Source organism: Amblyomma americanum, chromosome 11, assembly GCF_052857255.1.
Source record: "Amblyomma americanum isolate KBUSLIRL-KWMA chromosome 11, ASM5285725v1, whole genome shotgun sequence".
Taxonomy (NCBI): Eukaryota; Metazoa; Arthropoda; class Arachnida; order Ixodida; family Ixodidae; genus Amblyomma; species Amblyomma americanum.
In genome coordinates, this window is record NC_135507.1 from 24,272,654 (window position 1) to 24,290,274 (window position 17,621).

The 17,621-nt window shown below is 47.1% G+C and overlaps 1 protein-coding gene across 1 annotated transcript; it reads left to right on the forward strand.

Moving 5' to 3' along the window:
• Positions 1 to 6,135: 6,135 nt before the first annotated feature.
• Positions 6,136 to 17,054, forward strand: mRpS35 (mitochondrial ribosomal protein S35). The gene is made up of 8 exons (XM_077644729.1): positions 6,136 to 6,391; positions 6,775 to 6,851; positions 7,786 to 8,011; positions 9,391 to 9,530; positions 10,118 to 10,227; positions 12,003 to 12,072; positions 13,790 to 13,915; positions 16,631 to 17,054. Exons 1-8 carry the CDS (start codon positions 6,247 to 6,249, stop codon positions 16,853 to 16,855), a joined length of 1,119 nt encoding a protein of 372 aa, XP_077500855.1. The 5' UTR covers positions 6,136 to 6,246; the 3' UTR covers positions 16,856 to 17,054.
• Positions 17,055 to 17,621: the final 567 nt, after the last annotated feature.

The window sequence follows — 17,621 nt, forward strand, 5'->3', positions numbered from 1 at the left end:
TTTGGTGAAAGGAAATGGCACAGTATCTGTCTCACATATCGGCGGGCACCTGAACCGCGCCGTAAGGGAAGGGATAAAGGAGGGAGTGAAAGAAGAAAGGAAAAAAATTAATGTGGATTTGCTCAGCTAATCCAGGGTATACGAAGCGAAATATATCGGCGTTCACTTTGTTCATTGGCGTTGGCGTTGACAATGCTCTAGACGGCGATGCCTTTGAGCAAAGGGCGCATAACTGGCTCCCTGGATATGTGGAAGCCTCATTCGTGCTTTGATTCGTGGTGAGATAGAGAGAGAGAGAGATGTGGAATGAATGAATTAGCGCTGACAGCGTTGTGGCTGACATGCGGCACTGCAGCAGTACCTAGGCCGCGGCGTTCATTTGGTGATCAATCTCTCGCGATCAACCATTAACTGCATGCGACCTTCCAGGATGGCAGGGAGGGCGCGCTGCCTATCCAGTGTGCGGAACACAATCAAAGCAGGCTTTTGACACCAACGCCATGTACATGAAAGCGAGATTGAGGTCTCCACGGAACCACAGAGCCGGTTGTGTGGCTCAGTGGTTAGGGCGCTCGACTACGGATCCGGAGTTCCCGGGTTCGAACCCGACCGCGGCGGCTGCGTTTTTATGGAGGAAAAACGCTAAGGCGCCCGTGTGCTGTGCGATGTCAGCGCACGTTAAAGATCCCCAGGTGGTCGAAATTATTCCGGAGCCCTCCACTACGGCACCTATTCCTTTCTTCTTTCACTCCCTCCTTTATCCCTTCCCTTACGGCGCGGTTCAGGTGTCCAACGATATATGAGACAGATACTGCGTCATTTCCTTTCCCCAAAAACCAATTATTATTATTATTATTATTATTATTATTATTATTATTATTATTATTATTATTATTATTATTATTATTGTTGTGCGCCTTTCCTTTCTCGAAAATGAACAGCCTTTGCAAAGTTGTCAACGCAAATGAATTCCATGAACGCCGTCGGCTCACTTGTCAATTGTTTGGTTTTTGAGGAAGGGAAATGGCACAGTAACCGTCTCGCATATCTCGGTGGACACCCGAACCGTGCTGCAAAAGGAAGGGATAAAGGAGGAAGGAAAATAAGAAAGAGAACTAGAACTGAAAACTGAAAGTTGCATTTTGAGGAAATTCTTCCTATCCCCTCTTCCTGTCCCCTCACCTCTTTCACTTCATTTCTCCATTCTGCCTGCTATCCTTTATTTCCGCTGCCCCAGCTCAGGTGCTTCAGTATCGATGGCAGATGCCGGGGCTAGCAAAAATATTTTCCTTCCTTTTTGCTATTATTTCAATAAAAACCACTACCACCACCATTTTGAGGAAAGGTGCGGCGCTGCGCAGTGGCAGAACACCTGTGGCTCGGTGTGACTAGGGAGCGAGAGAGAGAGAAAAGGCGACGGAGTCGGCGGCGGCCACCTGCGCCGTGCGTGACGCCACTCGTGCTCCGACATACGCCGGCTAGCGCGAAGCACGGTGTTGACTAGCGTAGTGAAGCTTTTCGCTTTAAAAGAGGTGCCGTAGTGGAGGGCCCCGGAATAGTTTCGACCACCTGGGGACCTTTAACGTGCACTGACATCGCGCAGCACACGGGCGCCTTAGCGTTTCGCCTCCATCGATGTCAGTGCACGTTAAAGATCCCCAGGTGGTCGAAATTATTTCGGAGCCCTCCACTATGGCACCTCCTTCTTCCTTCCTTCTTTCACTTCCTCCTTTATCCCTTCCCTTACGGCGCGGTTCAGGTGTCCAACGATATATGAGACAGATACTGCGATATTTCCTTTCCCTTTAAAACCAATTATTATTATTATTATTATTATTATTCATCGAAACGCAGTCGCCGCGGTCGGGTTCGAACTTGGGAACTCCGGATCAGTAGCCGCGCGCCCTAACACCTGAGCCACCGCGGCGGGTGAATTGAGAATAATAATAGTAATAACTGGTTTTTGGGGAACGGAAGTGGCGCAATATCTGTCTCAGATATCGGCGGACACCTGAACCGCGCCGTAAGGGAAGGGATAAAGGAGGGACTGAGAGAAGACAGGAAGAGGTACCGTAGTGGAGGGCTCTGGAATGATTTCGACCTACTGGAGATCTTTAACGTGCACTGACATCGCACAGCACACAGGCGCCTTATCTGCGTTTCGCCTCCAAGGAATGCACCCGCCGCGGTGGCTCAGTGGTTAGGCCGCTCGGCTACTTATCCGGAGTTCCCGGGTTCGAACCCGACCGCGGCGGCTGCGTTTTTATGGAGGAAAAACGCTAAGGCGCCCGTGTGCTGTGCGATGTCAGTGCACGTTAAAGATCCCCAGGTGGTCGAAATTATTCCGGAGCCCTCCACTACGGCACCTCTCTCTTCCTTACTTTCACTCCCTCCATTACCCTCCCCTTACGGCGCGGTTCAGGTGTCCAACGATATATGAGACATACTGCGCCATTTCCTTTCCCCCCAAAACCAATTATTATTATTTCACTTCCTCCCTTATCCCTTCGTTTACGGCGCGGATCAGGTGTCCAACGATACTGCGCCTCTTCCTTTCCCCAAAAACCAATTATTATTATTATTATTATTATTATTATTATTATTTTTATTATTATTATTATTAATATTATTACCGAAACGCTGCCGCCGCGGTCGGGTTCGAACCCGGATTCTCCGGATCAGTAGCCGAGCGCCCTAACCATTGAGCCACCGCGGCGGGTATATTATACGGGTACTGCATCTATCTTCTAGCAGCACCATGTGGCGTGGTAAACTATCTCTCCGCACCAGGGGTACGTGTCCCTGTGTAGGGCCCGGTGCGTATTGTTTTAAAGGGGCTGTGAAGGGGCTCTAATAAATTTGCGTCATGCATGGGGTATTGAAGCACGCCGCTTCATGAACAGTGTCCAGCAAGAATTTTTTTAATGCGCCGACCCCCCATCTGGGAGCGGAGCTTCTCGACCCGCCGGAGATAGGCGGCGTATTGGCCGCGGCCACGGTAGCTGCCTGACGTCTGAGAGAATCTAACCAATGGCCACCTCTCACCTTGTCTACGCAGATGCGGGGGACGGAGGAGGGCGCGTGCATGAAAAAGTCGCCGAGAAGGGCTCGCTAACTTTGACGCGTGATTGTGGGTCGTCTGCTGCGTGTAGAAGAGTATTATTTGGCTCTGGTGTTCATGGCAACACAGTGCAGTGATTGAGTTAATGTGCTCTCCTCGGAAGGCGTTTCAGAACCCCTTTAAATAAAAAGGCACGGATATGAATTTGTTTGCAGCTGTCGCCAAGACACCGTGGAAAACTACACTCTAAGAAAAAAACCGGCTCAAGGGGGGAGTAACGTCAACTTTAGTCCTCAAAACGGCCCGTTAGTCTGCGAAAGGACCAACTGCGGCGAGCTGCGTGTCGTGTGCAAATTTGGAGTACCATTTGTTTAGTCCTGGCCCGAAAAGGACTAACGGGAGGACAAACTGCTCGCTTACTCCGCCGACCGATGCGCGCATGCATGCATGCAGCATGCATGCATCCATGGATGCACTGGACCGCGAAGCGAAGCAGTCGCGCGCTATGGGAATTTCAGGCGCATGAAGAAATGTGGCGAAAACGCCATTCTTCATGTAGGTGGGCTGGTGGTCCATGCCCCACGTGCCGCGCTTGTTCCGAGGGCGAAGCGTCCATGAGCGGCATGGGTCCAGCGACAGCTCGGTGATCGCTATTTGGTGTATACTAGGTATCTTCCCGCACCAGGGTTAAGTGTCCCTGTGTAGGGCCACGTGTATATTGTTTTAAATAAAGAGGCGCGGATATGAAGTTGTCTGTAGCTATCGCGAAGACACCTAACCTGAATCATTGGTTTCTGTACTCTCATTACACTGCTGTAAACTTGGTTCCATGATGAGCTTGCTGCCGCTCATTCAGCGCATGAAGTTTGGTTTATGGCGGTTTAGCGTCCCAAAGCGACTACCTGGGGTTCTTTAACGTGCATTGACATTGCACAGCACACGGCCATCTAGCAATTCGCCTCCATCGAAATGCGACCACCGCGACCGGGATCGAAGCCGCGTCTTACGCGCCAGTAACCGAGCACCATAACGTTCGAATAAGTCATCGTGCGGAAGAGAAAAAGCGACCCGCAAGCCGCGAATCAAACTCGCTACTACTGCAGCATTCCAAACACGAATACGGCTATATGGGAGTAAAAAGGGTTTAAGCAAAAGCTCTTCTCTAGCGCACTACCTTTTTAAAAACGGGACTGCGCTAGAGGACAGCTTCTTTTTTACGAATTCTTTGTGCTCAGAGTATGACTTGCATGATTAACCGCGACGCCCATGGCGACGTTTCTTTTTGCACTTACCCGCCGCGGTGGCTCAGTGGTTAGGGCGCTCGATTACTTATCCGGAGTTCCCGGGTTCGAACCCGACCGCGGCGGCTGCGTTTTTATGGAGGAAAAACGCTAGGGCGCCCGTGTGCTGTGCGATGTCAGTGCACGTTAAAGATCCCCAGGTGGTCGAAATTACTCCGGAGCCCTCCGCTACGGCACCTCTTCTTTCACTTCCTCCTGTATCCCTTCCCTTACGGCGCGGTTCAGGTGTCCAACGATATATGAGACAGATACTGCGCCATTTCCTTTCCCCCAAAACCAATAAAAAATTACACTTTTTTTTCTTTAATGCCGATGCCGTTTCTTTTACATCATGTTGCCATGCTTGCAAAGTGGGCTGCATGTGGGATTGTGGTGAATTCCTTTCCTGACGTGGCCCGCCACTAATTTTTAAATTAGTTTTTTTACGTAAAAATATGGCTTTGGTATAGTAATACCAGTTCTGGCGGGCGTGAGAAAAGAAGGGCATTATATGTTAACAAATAAGCAGGTTAACTCAATCTAACAGTTAACTTATTAACTGTGGCGGATATTGCAATCAGAGATTTGTATCTTGCTATTGGTAATAGCTACATTTTTTTATTTAAAATACGCGATTACTCTCGGCGCTGCGGCTGTTGAAGTTTCACTCGCGATTCGAAAATCACCGCGCCTACGGGGCGTGCAGCGGCGCCATACTGTGCATGTCATTTCGCGGCGCACATGCCACGTGACCTTCCTTGCTTTGTACAGGCTGAAGCGGCGAGCAAGGGCGAGCACTGCTGCGTGGGCGGGACATAGAAGGCCTTGTGGGTGGCCGTGTGGGGCCAGCCTATCTATAATACCTGAAAAGATAACTATTAGAATTTAGTTAACGAGCTTACTGGTCAACATGATTCGACCCTTTTTTTTTTCTGACAACCGCCAACAGAGTTACGACTGTGCCTCAAAAGCCACCTCTTTACCTCAAAAACCGTATTTTTAAAATTTGTGCATGGATGGCTTGCATGAAGTACCCGGTAGATTGCTACTAAATATGAAACTTTTGCATGGTTAGGTCAAGACTGTTTTTCGCACTTTATCCCAGGAATAACGTGCTGCCAGAACCTACTCTGCATATGTAGGGGAGGAGGGGAGGTACAGGAGGATATCGAAACTATAGCTGCAGTTCACGCCTAACATTTTCCGCCTTTAAACTTCTCTTCGTTCCTGCCTCATTCCTTTTCTCCATTTTCTGTCTGCGTGTGCCAGTGCTGAGCACAGAATGTCCCATAGACATCATGAGACGTCAAGAATAAAGCCGCTAGAAACAAAACCTCTCAAGATGTCTAGAAATGTCCAAATGAGGCGCCCACGAGATAACTGTTCAAGACATTTTGCAAACGACCCGCCGCGGTGGCTTAGTGACTGAAGTTCCGCTTCTGATCTCAAGGTCGCGCATTCGATCACGGCCGGGAAGGCCGTATTTTGGTGATGGCGAAATCCCCATACGGTCTAGATTAACGCGGAGCCCTACACTGCCACTCCACTGTTCCCGTGTTCTGTGGGCATTGCACATTTAACTTACAATTCGTTGTTCATTGAGTTGGAACGAATCAATATATTAGTACTTCTGCTGGAAACTACCAGAATGAGAGAAAAGGCCATGATATACTTCACAAACGAAGCCGTTACTCTACGAGGCAAAATCGTCGGCAATCATGGGTGCTTGAAAAAAAGAAACAATTGTAACAAATCACTAGCGCCACATTGCACGTAGCGGTAGAACTGGAATATTGGCGCCATGTTTGCTGCGCACGTCTGGATCCGCAGCGGTGCGCGGTTTCGGCGTGGTTTCTTCTGCGCGTGTTTGATCCTGTGGTTTGCGTTTACAGTTGTGTGATCGCAATGCCGCCCGGACATAGCATCGCGATGCTTCGCGATGTACACTACTGCCTCAGGAAGCTTCCATCCGCTTCAAATACCGTACTGTCGAGGAAGATGTGCTTCGTGTCTGCTGGAGACAAACCGGACACGGCGAGTCTAGACGAAGGTGAGCGGTCGCATTAGCCCATAATCAAATTTTTTTTTGCTCGTCATTTCTTTTCCTTCCAGAGCTAGACGGAATTTAGTTTGACGAGGAGTTTAATTACTGCCCTCAGGGAAGAGCTGATTCCACATCTACGGATGACGTTGTGATTGAGTGCATAAGTGCGTTTTCTCCCCGTGAACCCATACCGATGTATACGTTATAACCGGTTGGGAAGCTACGCTGTGTTCATTACGTTCAAGGCGCTCAATACAACATGTGGCGAAGATTTCTCTTTCCCATCTGCAATGAGAACAGCGCACTCCAACACAAATTTTAGTTGCTGTAGTGTCGGGCAAGTAGTGTAATCGTCACCATTCGCATCATGATCGTGATCTTGTTCACAGATCGCAAGTTTCGAAAGCTGGATCTCTACAAGCCGAAAGAAGAGAGGAAGCCAAAGAGGGAAGAAATAAAGTTTGACGTGAGCTTTTGCTTTTTTTCTTCATTACTTCACCAGGCAAGCCGTGGCAGCAATTTGTTACATGCCTTCATCAGCCTCTGTTGACTTTTGGATCCAAATTTTGCTGTAAGTTTAGGTGTTTCGAACTACCCGTTTTTACCAGGTGATTACTAGCGGCTCGTCACTTGCGCGTAGTTCATGACATTGGACGCGCAGCAAAGAACAATGAGTTCATGTGCATTCATCAGGTTAGTAAACGCATGTGATGCCTCACTATCAACACATAAAAGCATAGAGAAGTACTCTGTCGGCATTCCCAAGTGCATAACAGAACAGAGAGCGGTTCGCAATGTATTGGTTTGTGGCTTTCTTGGGGCTGCTTGCTAACCGCTTGCAAAATGCTTATAGTTCTCGTTTGTGTTCACTGTTTCTGCACTGATGTTGTCGTTGCCTATAATCTAGCATATTCTTTAATTACGTCATCGCTAATGATCTTGGTAAAGCTGTTTGGTAAGACTGCTGTTAAGCATGATGAAGTATGTGCAGGAACTGCATGTTGTCAATATTGCTGTAGTAGGATACAGCTTAAAAAAAAAAAAATGGCATTTAACAATGGTCACAAATGGCCTGCACAGTGCTGCATTCTTCTGCTCCACCAACCACAGCAATAAATTAAATCAACATTTTAATTTGTGATGATATTTGGCAAGTCGGAGGAAGCAAAACTCACGGCCGCTTGATGTGCATTGCATGTACCGACTGTGCAAAAATGTTGCACTATTAATCTTGTCTCGTGATTAGTTTTTGCAATGATTTCACCTAGTCATGAAGGAATGTTGTGCGGTGGTCATGAATGTACGTGGAGCTCCACTGCGGGCTTAAGTTGTACCCTGACTGCACGTGCTCAGAGAACGTTGAATTCGGCTCACGGCTCTGGTCGGCTGTTCCGCGGCAGGTCCCTCAGCCACGCAGCGAGCGCATGCCTGTGGACCAGGACTGGCCGAGCGTGTGGCCTACGGCACAGTCCTTCCGGCCCTCAGTGGTGCCACTTCCACTGCGCCAAGGGTACAGCCCAAAGGGAGCGCCACCGGGCAAGTACGCCAACCTAGAGCTCATGAAGGTGCCCAACTTCCTTCACCTGACACCGGTCCACCTCGCCAAGCATGCCAAGGTCCTTCGACGTGAGTGGTTGAGTCGTGCCACTCCAACGCTGTTGCGGGGTCATCTGCACGGAGTGACCGCATTCTGTTTCATATTTACCATGCAACAGTCGCAAAGTTACCAAAATGTTCCTGTTCACAATAGCTGCACTCACATGTCAAACAGTTTTCACCCCTTTTAAGTACATAACTTGAAGCGGTGCTAAATGTGATGGTACACACATTGCTGCTTTGGTGAATTAAGCAGCTGTGTGCTGTGTTTAAGTACTGTTAAGAAACAGTGATTTTGCATTTACTTGATATTCTTGTCAAGTTTTGTTTCCTGTCATTGATTTCTTGAAAACATTGGAGTGGTATGATCGAAGCTATGCTTTTCATGAGCGTGTCGACTATGGTAGCTTCCATAGCGTTGTGTGGTAGTTATGAAATGTAGTGCAGCGAGCTGTTGTAGTTTACTTGATTTTCAACTTGCAAAACTGCACTGTAAAGCATGCACCCACAGTTAGGCGCTGCTCCCTTCTTTCCAACATCTTTTACAGCCTGTCACTACTGCTGCTGTAAGTGGATTCCTGGTTCTCCTAGTGCTAGGGGTATGGTATTGGTGGATAATTATACCAACAAGTAACATGCAGCCAACCAGGCATGAACTCTCAACCCCCCACCCCGTTTCCACTCTTTCTCTCTCCCAATTTTTTTTAGCGAGATCCTCTGAGCAGTTTTGTGACCAAAAAAATTGAGAAGCTATAGTTTAAGTTGCTCATAATGTGGGTCATGACCTGGCAGGCAGAAAGAAACAACGGAAAAAATGGAAGAAAGAAGAAACACTGAGCGCTTTATCATAATGATACTGTGCCATAAGTTGTGTTAACAAATATTATGGTATTCATCTTTGTTACATTGAAATGGTTGAGGTTAATTAAACAGAAGCAGACATTGTGATGACACATTATAACACTGGCGAAACCATCAGTCCATGTGTTCTCTTCTGTCTGCAGCCCCCCCCCCCTTCTTTTGCACTGTTTCTTTCTATATGAACTAACAAGACTGTTGCTGTTTTTTCTAAGAAACACCCGCAAATTAAAAATATAATTAGAAAAACAACCTTTTCCAAACCTAAAGTGAAGTGATATGTATACAGCGCACATGAGCAGCGCTTTTTGCGTGCAAGGCTAGGCAGTCAGATGACTGCATGAGGACGCACAGGATCAGATGACTTGGCTACGAAATTCTTAAAAGCAACATGGTTAGAACAGAAGAAAAAAAAAGGTTAAGACCAGTTAAAGCTTATGTTAGGTTATAACTATGGTACGAGAAAAAATAAGACGAAAGATGCTGTGCAAGGAATAATGTGTTGAAGATCCCTTGCACATTGGCTCCGTGTGCTTTCTGCCCTCTTGCAGCATTCTGCACACCATGGCCGGCTGGCCTGGAGACGGACGAAAAGTGCGAGAAACATTTTCCGGTGGAGGTGATCGACAGCGACTACTGCCACGCGAGCCCATCTATCAGAGATGCCCGCTCCAGGATTGTCACTCTCAGGGTGCGTGGCAGTGTTCGCTTCTTTGTTCCTCGGCACATGTGTGCTATATTTCTCGGTTTTTCCACAGCACTCATTATGTTTCAGCTACATTTAATGCTAGTGCTATCGCATTGCTAATGCTTAAGTGAATTAGGTGCTTCTGTGAATTTTATTTGCTGCCATTGTGCATTTTTGGGCAGCATGCACTAATTAACGTGTTTGGGCGGCGTGAATGTGGTTGGGTCAGAATAATAGAGAGCCACATGGCCCTTGATTTGGAGTACATGCCGTAACATTACTGTAATCAGCTAGGGAAATACGAGGGATGTAATTGTGTTGTTTACAATGAGAGCAGCAGTATTTGCACGCTAAATACATGAAGCGCTGGGAAAGAAACGCAGTGTGTTGCCTGAACTTTGCTAGGGTACAAGTCTGAATGGCTGACTGCCGCAGAAAACCACAGAAACATTGTGTCTGCTCTAGTGGCAACAAACTGGCTGTTGGTACTGGCTGTTGGTACTGGCAACGGGCACATGGGTAGATATTATTGGCTGCGTCTGGTGTCTGGGCGAGCAGCAACTAGAGGTGACCTTTACTCTGTTATGCAGGTAAAGCTGTCTGACCTGGAGCTCGACTACCATGCAAGAGACAAGCTTCTTCGGTTAGCTGGAGACCGCTATGACCCTGCCACTGATGTTCTCACTATTGTCACCGACAGGTAGACCATGTTGCGACTCTTCAACGACGTTCTTGCATGTGTTTTTGTTGAGTGTCGCACTGAGTCTTTCTCAGCATGGTTTACTTTATGCACTTGTTTGCACTGTTGGCATCAAGTTGTCATTGATAGCTGTCATTTGGGAAATATGGCATTATAATTCTGTCCGATGAAGGCAACCTGATCCACCGCTCATGTATGGAAATTTACCCTGTGAGCAAAAATGCAAAATGAATTTTTCCAAATTTTGTTGGCCAAATGAAGTTTAATAAAGCTCTGTAACAGACATACTCCGAGAAAAAAAAAAAAACAGAAGTCTTGCAGGGACCTTTGGTATACTAGTAGGCAAAACTCATCCTTCACGCCATAACCATGTATTTTATCAACAAGCATATAACTTCATGTCCTGCTCTCCCTTTATACTGCATCTTTATGGAATCTGGTTTGACTGCCATATATACTCATGCAAGGACTGCCCCCATGTAAGGGTCATACTCCTAACTTGGCAGAAGGCAATTCTGGAAAAAAAAAAAGAAAAAAGTCAACTGAAAGAGTTGCTTCATGTGTGCATAATTTTGCCCACGTGGTATGTTACACTGGGAACTGTTAGACTATAACTGCCTGTGGCACTCAGTACGACCACACACAAATCATTGCGTGTGCCGCACTCCGCCTGGAAAAGTGAACATGCAGTGTCTCAGCGCTGCTAACTCGTTTTATGTGCTCAGCATTCGCTCCGGAAAGGACAAAACTTTATGCTGCACAAAAAACTACAATGGGGCCTTGGCTACTGCCAGGCTTGGGCAATATGTGCTGCAGCAAAAGTGCTTTGAATCTAGTCACGGTTCGTTCTAAAAGGCCTAACCTTGTTACCAATTTACCGTCACCCAGTAAGCTCACATTGAAATCAATGTATAATCGATTTCTGCACGGCCTTCGAAATCAATAGTGAAACACACGGAAAAACAGGCCATGCGGTACGCCACGTTGCACTGACGGCCACGGGTCGCACACGTACTGTGCCGCTCTGAACCGTTGGCCAAAAGGCATCACTACTGTCAGTCAAGTGCTGGGCATTCAGAAGGTCTTGATCTTAACTTAGAACCACGTGACATTTGCCAGTAAAGTGATCAAGCAGCCTGTTTTTTATTTTGATGCGGTTAATTCACACCGGTTGTCAGGCGCGCACCAGCACGAATGATAGATGATAGGATGCGTGTCCTATCATCCATACTTTCAATGCATTATGCATTTGAAGGATTCACCAGGACTGCGCTAATTCATAACAAAAATCCGTGGTGCACCCGACCGCGGCGGCTGCGTTTTTATGGAAGAAAAACGCTAAGGCGCCGGTGTGCTGTGCGATGTCAGTGCACGTTAAAGATCCCCAGGTGGTCGAAATTATTCCGGAGCCCTCCACTACGGCACCTCTCTCTTCCTTTCTTCTTTCACTCCCTCCTTTATCCCTTCCCTTACGGCGCGGTTCAGGTGTCCAACGATATATGAGACAGATACTGCGCCATTTCCTTTCCCCCCAAAACCAATTAACCAATTAACCATAAGAAAGGGACGCATAATGAGGCTCCGCTGTAGTTGGAAATATTTTACGGAAAGATGCTGGTCCTGTGTAAGGGCCCCACCCCGTGAAAACCGAGGAATAAAAGTACGACCCTTACACGAGTATATACGGAACTCGAGCTGTTTCCTTCGTGACTTCTGGGATGTCTGATGGTCTGTCTCACGCTATTTCTGTCTCGATCCTCTGTGCCATATCACAGGTGTCCCTTGAAGAGGCAAAATTACGAGTATGCCCATTACCTCCTCACTGCTGTGTATCACGAATCTTGGGTAAGTATGAGCTAAGCCGAAATTTATTGCATTAAAGGGGCTGCGAAACACTGCTTGAACGGATGCCGGTTACACTTCGAATGGATTCTTTATGCCACACCGGTGCTGAGTCAGAAAGAGTTACAAGAATTGATGCGTAGGAACGGGAGTTATTCAATCAAGAAATTTCAAAATAGAAGCAAACAAAATGCTGCCCTCAACTCGATTTTCGCTCAGCTTCCCATTCCCACTTCACTCTCCCAATGATGACACTTAAGGGGACCAATCGGAACAGCCTATCTGAGCACGTCGCGGAAGTTTGCACTCCATGGTTGCCTGTTCTCTGTAGCTCGTTCTTGCCAAGGCTGGCAGCACCGTTTGCATGGTTACAGCAACCATGTGTACGCCCAGCTGATCCAGCGATGCTTCTTCGTCATGCCGACGGCGCAGAAGGGAACACTGATAAGTCACGTTCCCTGACTTACGGATTCGAACGCAATCCGAACTCGAGCACTAGATACTGCGACGGTGTGACAACCTGCGCAAGATATCAGACACATTTAGCACAGCGCGTACCGCTACTACTTAGCGCCTACCATGGCCCGTTGCTCCTAGCAAGCTGGTTGGTCACGGCGAGCAAAGAGCGCACGCTGTTGACGGGAATGTGGCATCATCTGGCGCCGCCGCCCAGTGATCTTCCACAAGCTGACGATGCGCACTGCTGAATGTGAAACGAACAGCTTTTTTTCTTTGCATCCTTCCTTGGGACTGAAACGGACGTTTATAGAGTGTAATGGCTCAATCAGATCGATTCCGCAAAGCCGTTCTCAGATACATAGAGAGTAGCCATAAGTGTTGTGTGCTAGGTCGTAGGATGTTTGCAGAGAGGCGCAAAGTCCTTTGATGCAAAAAGTAGCCACAGCCTTTGGTGGTGTATTTTTGTATTACTTGCTTTGCAGCACTTTTATCTAAGGCAAACAAGTTGGTTTTGTTGATGTAATATAAAACACAAAAACTTGACAAAACGTACCTGTAGTTTTTAACCCAATTTGAAGTATAATTACTGTTTGTCCAATCATGAAGCTCCCAACAAGTGATGTCATATCCATTGCTAAAAACCGCCACTGTATGGTGGCACCGTCAGCGCCATGAATTTGTTTTTTTCGAGCTAATTCAAATATTAAAAACCGGAGTATACGCAGTACGACTATTGCTAATAGCATCACTATAACTCATTCTATGCAACCAAGAGGCAGAAAAATGCACTGATTATGTGTTTCGGGGCCCCTTTAAATGTTCTTTGGGTGTTACTACTGCATTTGTGCATTGCATTGTAGCTAGAGGTAGCTGGGCAATGTGCTAGTATAGAGTTGCAGGTAGACACATAGGCATCCACATTGTTCTCAATATAAGTATAAACATATTTCCATTTATTCTTCTCAGTTTAATTCTGAGCTCTGAGTTCAGTTTCATATCCAACATTTAGCTATTTTTACACTGTCAGTAATGAGCGGAATTGCAGCAGTGGGAGTATGGCATTGATACTGGTTAGCATGGCTTCTAGCAGAAGCTTCTGCCTTGCAATTATGAAGCTTAGTTACGGCTTTCTGAAACTGCGGAGTGAGAAAAAAGTTTCGCAGGAATCTCTGTTTTGTATACCTGTGGCCGTGTTTCCGTATGCCTGTGCTATTTCGCCATTGACAAGCAACTTACAAGTCCTTGCAACTGAAATTTTCAGAAAACAGAGCCGTGGGAAGCAGACAAGGCCGAATCGGACATGGAGTGCTTCATCTGGGAAAAGAGCCGGTCAGAAGCCAATGCCGTCCAGTTTGTGAGGCGTTTGCAGCAGTCACTTGCTGGCCAGGTAAGGCTCTGCTCACGTGCAGCTGATGAAGTTGCAAACACCCAACTGATCTGCTTTTTGCTTTGAATTTTGAAATATGGGGCCGGCCTGATTAAACTATGCAGCTTACACATTGTGCTCTGCAGTTGCTTATTGTTCAGCTGTGTCTGCTTGGTGTCACTTTTTCATGTTGTAGTAGCTACAGATAGTCACATGTACAGAATAGCACCACATATGTACTTCACTTGTCTGCTCTCCAGCTTAGTTAATGATTCGTTTCCTGTGTGCCAAGGTGGCACTGCATTTGTTGAAAGAAGCCACACAACATTTCATACGTTTCGGTCTGTGCTAAAGCAGCCTGGGCATTGCAGTTACCATATTCACTCATGCAAGGGCGACTCATCCCAACTTGGCAACCAGTAATTGGGAAAAGGAAGAAAAAAAAAACATTATAGATTCTTGTGGCCTCATTTCACAAGATTTCTGTGGACAGCACTGCATCTTCAACATCGCATGCTTTCCCCGCACATTAATGCCAGCTTCCCACTTCACTGAAAAAAGTTTTGATGGTTTTATTAGGCCTTCTGAGGCACTTTATGAAAGTGCTCACCATTTTCAGTTGTTACTTAGTCCATTCAATACGTGTATGAGTGTATTTCTAGTAATGTCTGTGACTCCACCACTGCGTCACACATAGCATAGTCTCTTATGATGAACTGAGCTTAAGTTTCAGCTTGCCATTTTTGCTGTTCTAAAATGGTTCTACTCAGTATTTTGAAAAATGGTCTCCTGTGATGGAGTGTGGGGTGCTTAAAGATTGAGATTCGGTTATCAACTCAATATGTTTGAAAAACCCTTGGAGTTAAGAGAAGTGCTGCCTCTGTGTAAGGACTGCACCTCATGAAAAATCTCGAAAAAAATGTATCCCTTTCACAAGTATATACATTGCTCTTGCTTATAGACCGTTTACAGCGCGCAGTTCTTCCGTTTGAGACCAGATGGCGCCACAGACGCGCTCGGAACACGGCGCCATTACGGACCTCGTAAGTCGCCGGAGTGTACGCCTCGATGCAGTAATGGAAATATCGCGGGTGGCTGCCGAAGTGTTCTTTCTGCGAAGATGGGGAAAGGCAGAGGAAATACGTGCTTTATTGTGGATTGCAAGAATTGCGACAGAGAGTTAAAGGTGCAGGATGCGATCGTTTGCGAGCCTCACGGAACCGAACTGCACAAGGAAGTACTGCCCCTGTTCGCGCCCGTTTGCCATGCATCATTTCCGAACGGGCGAACGCGACAAACACGTCCGCCAGTGCTAGATGGCCAATATAGAAAGAAAGGTTACGATCTTGGAAAATCTGCGAGGTTAAGTGCGCAACATTGCTTCATGATCAAAGTGTTCCGCCACCGAAACCGTCACTTCGTGCTTTCAGTTGCTGTGCAGTTGCGCCTACGTGTGTAGCGAGGCCCCATTGCTCGTAAGTTAAGGTGTTCGGCAATTGTAGTAACAGCAGCGCCGGAGGCCAGATCAGGTACGGAAAAGAAGGACGACTTATGCTCCTACATGCCGCTACTGTAGATCGTGCGCTGCACAGCCGTACGAATGGACAACGCTTACCGTCCGTGTATTGTATGCCGTCTTGATGCTACTCTTGAACTTCGCTCCAAGTAGAGCGCTTTTCGTGGACCAGATTCGGAATACAGCATTTGCGTTACGGCTGCTGGGCTGGATGATTGCCACTTCCTCGCGGTCCATGCGAGACAGCCACTAAAAGTTACCCCGCAGGCCAGCGCTCAGAGAGAAGCTGATTACTTACCACCAACGAGACCTCGAGCATTTTCATGTCCGCATATCGAGAGTGGAGCGTACCGCAATTTCATATGTGAGACTGACATAATTATGAACTTCGTGTAGTGTGAATGCGTTGCTGTGCGCGTTATATCGCGGAATCCTTCGAAACGATTGCGCGCCAGATTGTGAAGGCTGCTTGATGAATGGTACTGCTATACATGGTAGTTAACATTTGTGTGTCTATTTATTTTTGTCACCTTTGTGTGCTTAACAAACCAATAGAAAATATTTTCGATTTCCTAAGCACCGTTAACAGGTTGCAAACAAATGCGTACGATGTGCATGCGAGCGTTTTAGAGCGGTGTCTGCGTGCATGTACAGAATACTACAACGACCTGCGCTGCTGCAGAAGCATTAAACCTTGCCGTTTAAGATAATAACAATAAAAAAACATTCAGCAAAGCCTTCTGCGGACGCAAAGACAAGTATCAGGAAATCCATCCATTGGCTGGCTATGAAACCGGACACCGTTTTCAAGGCCACAAGAGATCAAATTAGAGTTCTCACGTGTCCTTCGAATCTTTGGCCAAACCATACTGTCTCCTTCCCACTATTTTACAACCGTGTCAGCCGAAACACAGCCTGTTGGAACCGAACCATCAGACGCGGCAGCCGTCGCGACGAGGCGCGCTCGGAGCAGTCAGGAGGCGTGCAATGGCGGCGTGCTCACGTGACCAAAGATGGCAGCCCCCATGATACGGCGCTGTAAAGCGTCTATAGAATGTGCTGCCTGTGTGCTTTTGCTGCTGTAGCACTTTTTTGGTAATAAGCCATAACACGTTTGAACCAATTTGCAGTTTCAGTACGGTGTCCCACATTTTCCTGAAGTGCTTCCTGTCAATCGCATTTCAGGCCTGCAGTGAAAGTGTTGAATTTCTCTTTTACAGGATGAAACCACCCTCGCTCACGTGCAGGGCCTGTCACCAGAGTGCACCGATGATGACGTAAAGGCTGTCGCTGAAGTGAAGGACTATGGGGAAGCTGTGTGTGAAATCCACAATGGAGGGGAAAGTGAGCAGGCCTGGGAAAAGTACAAGCGCTCAGTCTGCTCACTCCTGGGTCTCAAACATGCTGAACTCAGCCCAGAAGCTGGAGAAGTACAAGTGTCATGAGCTTGTGGCATGAGAACTTTGGAATGTGATTCCGCCACGAGACGATTGAGCTGCGCAAGAGTCGTAAAGCAGCTGCACTGTGGAAGGGGCTGTGCCCAGTGTTTGAAGCCTGCCTTACAGGGCAGTTTGAATGATGGCTGAAAAGTGATTCTTGTGCTTCTGTTTCTACAGTGTAGAGTAATAAAATGTGTTAGAACAATTTGTGGGCTGTCAAAAGTGCAACTAAACTGCATGTGAGCAACTCTCACTTAGCATTTTTTGGAACCAATATTCCACAAAACACTTGTGAACTGCACAGTATTAGTGTGTCAATTCTAAAAATCAATTGGGGGTGGGGGGGGGGGGGTGGGGGGGGGGAGGGCATTCATAACAGTCGCAAGTATAAATAAAACATTTAGTGTTTTAAATGGTACAAAATAACTGACATAAGCAACTTAGTGACGCAAGTTCGAGGTGCCTGCTGTTGCCGTGTGAAGTATAATGAAGATCTGAAGTTGAAGCCAAACTGCGATGTACTTTAAACTTGGATTCTGACCTGTGCCTGTGAGAGCTAAAGAAATACTGCCAGGATAAACAATGATTGGCCCCATGGGCGCCATTATTCAGAGCTCTCGAGTGGTGGCAATGAGAAGACCTCATACAGTCAGACTCGCCACAGCTACCATAGCTGTACAACATTTGATACATTCAGGACCGCCTTAAAATACCTCCATGACAAAAAGTAGTCCGTTGTTAAAACTTTTCTTATTACGTAAACAAGAAACTA

What these genes read in the sequence shown, in the direction of transcription:
- mRpS35 (XM_077644729.1), top strand. Translation starts at nt 6,247, where the DNA reads ATGCCGCCCGGACATAGCATCGCGATGCTTCGCGATGTACACTACTGC. An exon ending in GGGAAGAAATAAAGTTTGAC is followed by an intron (nt 6,852 to 7,785) that starts GTGAGCTTTTGC and finishes GTTCCGCGGCAG; the next exon opens with GTCCCTCAGCCACGCAGCGA. An exon ending in GCATGCCAAGGTCCTTCGAC is followed by an intron (nt 8,012 to 9,390) that starts GTGAGTGGTTGA and finishes GCCCTCTTGCAG; the next exon opens with CATTCTGCACACCATGGCCG.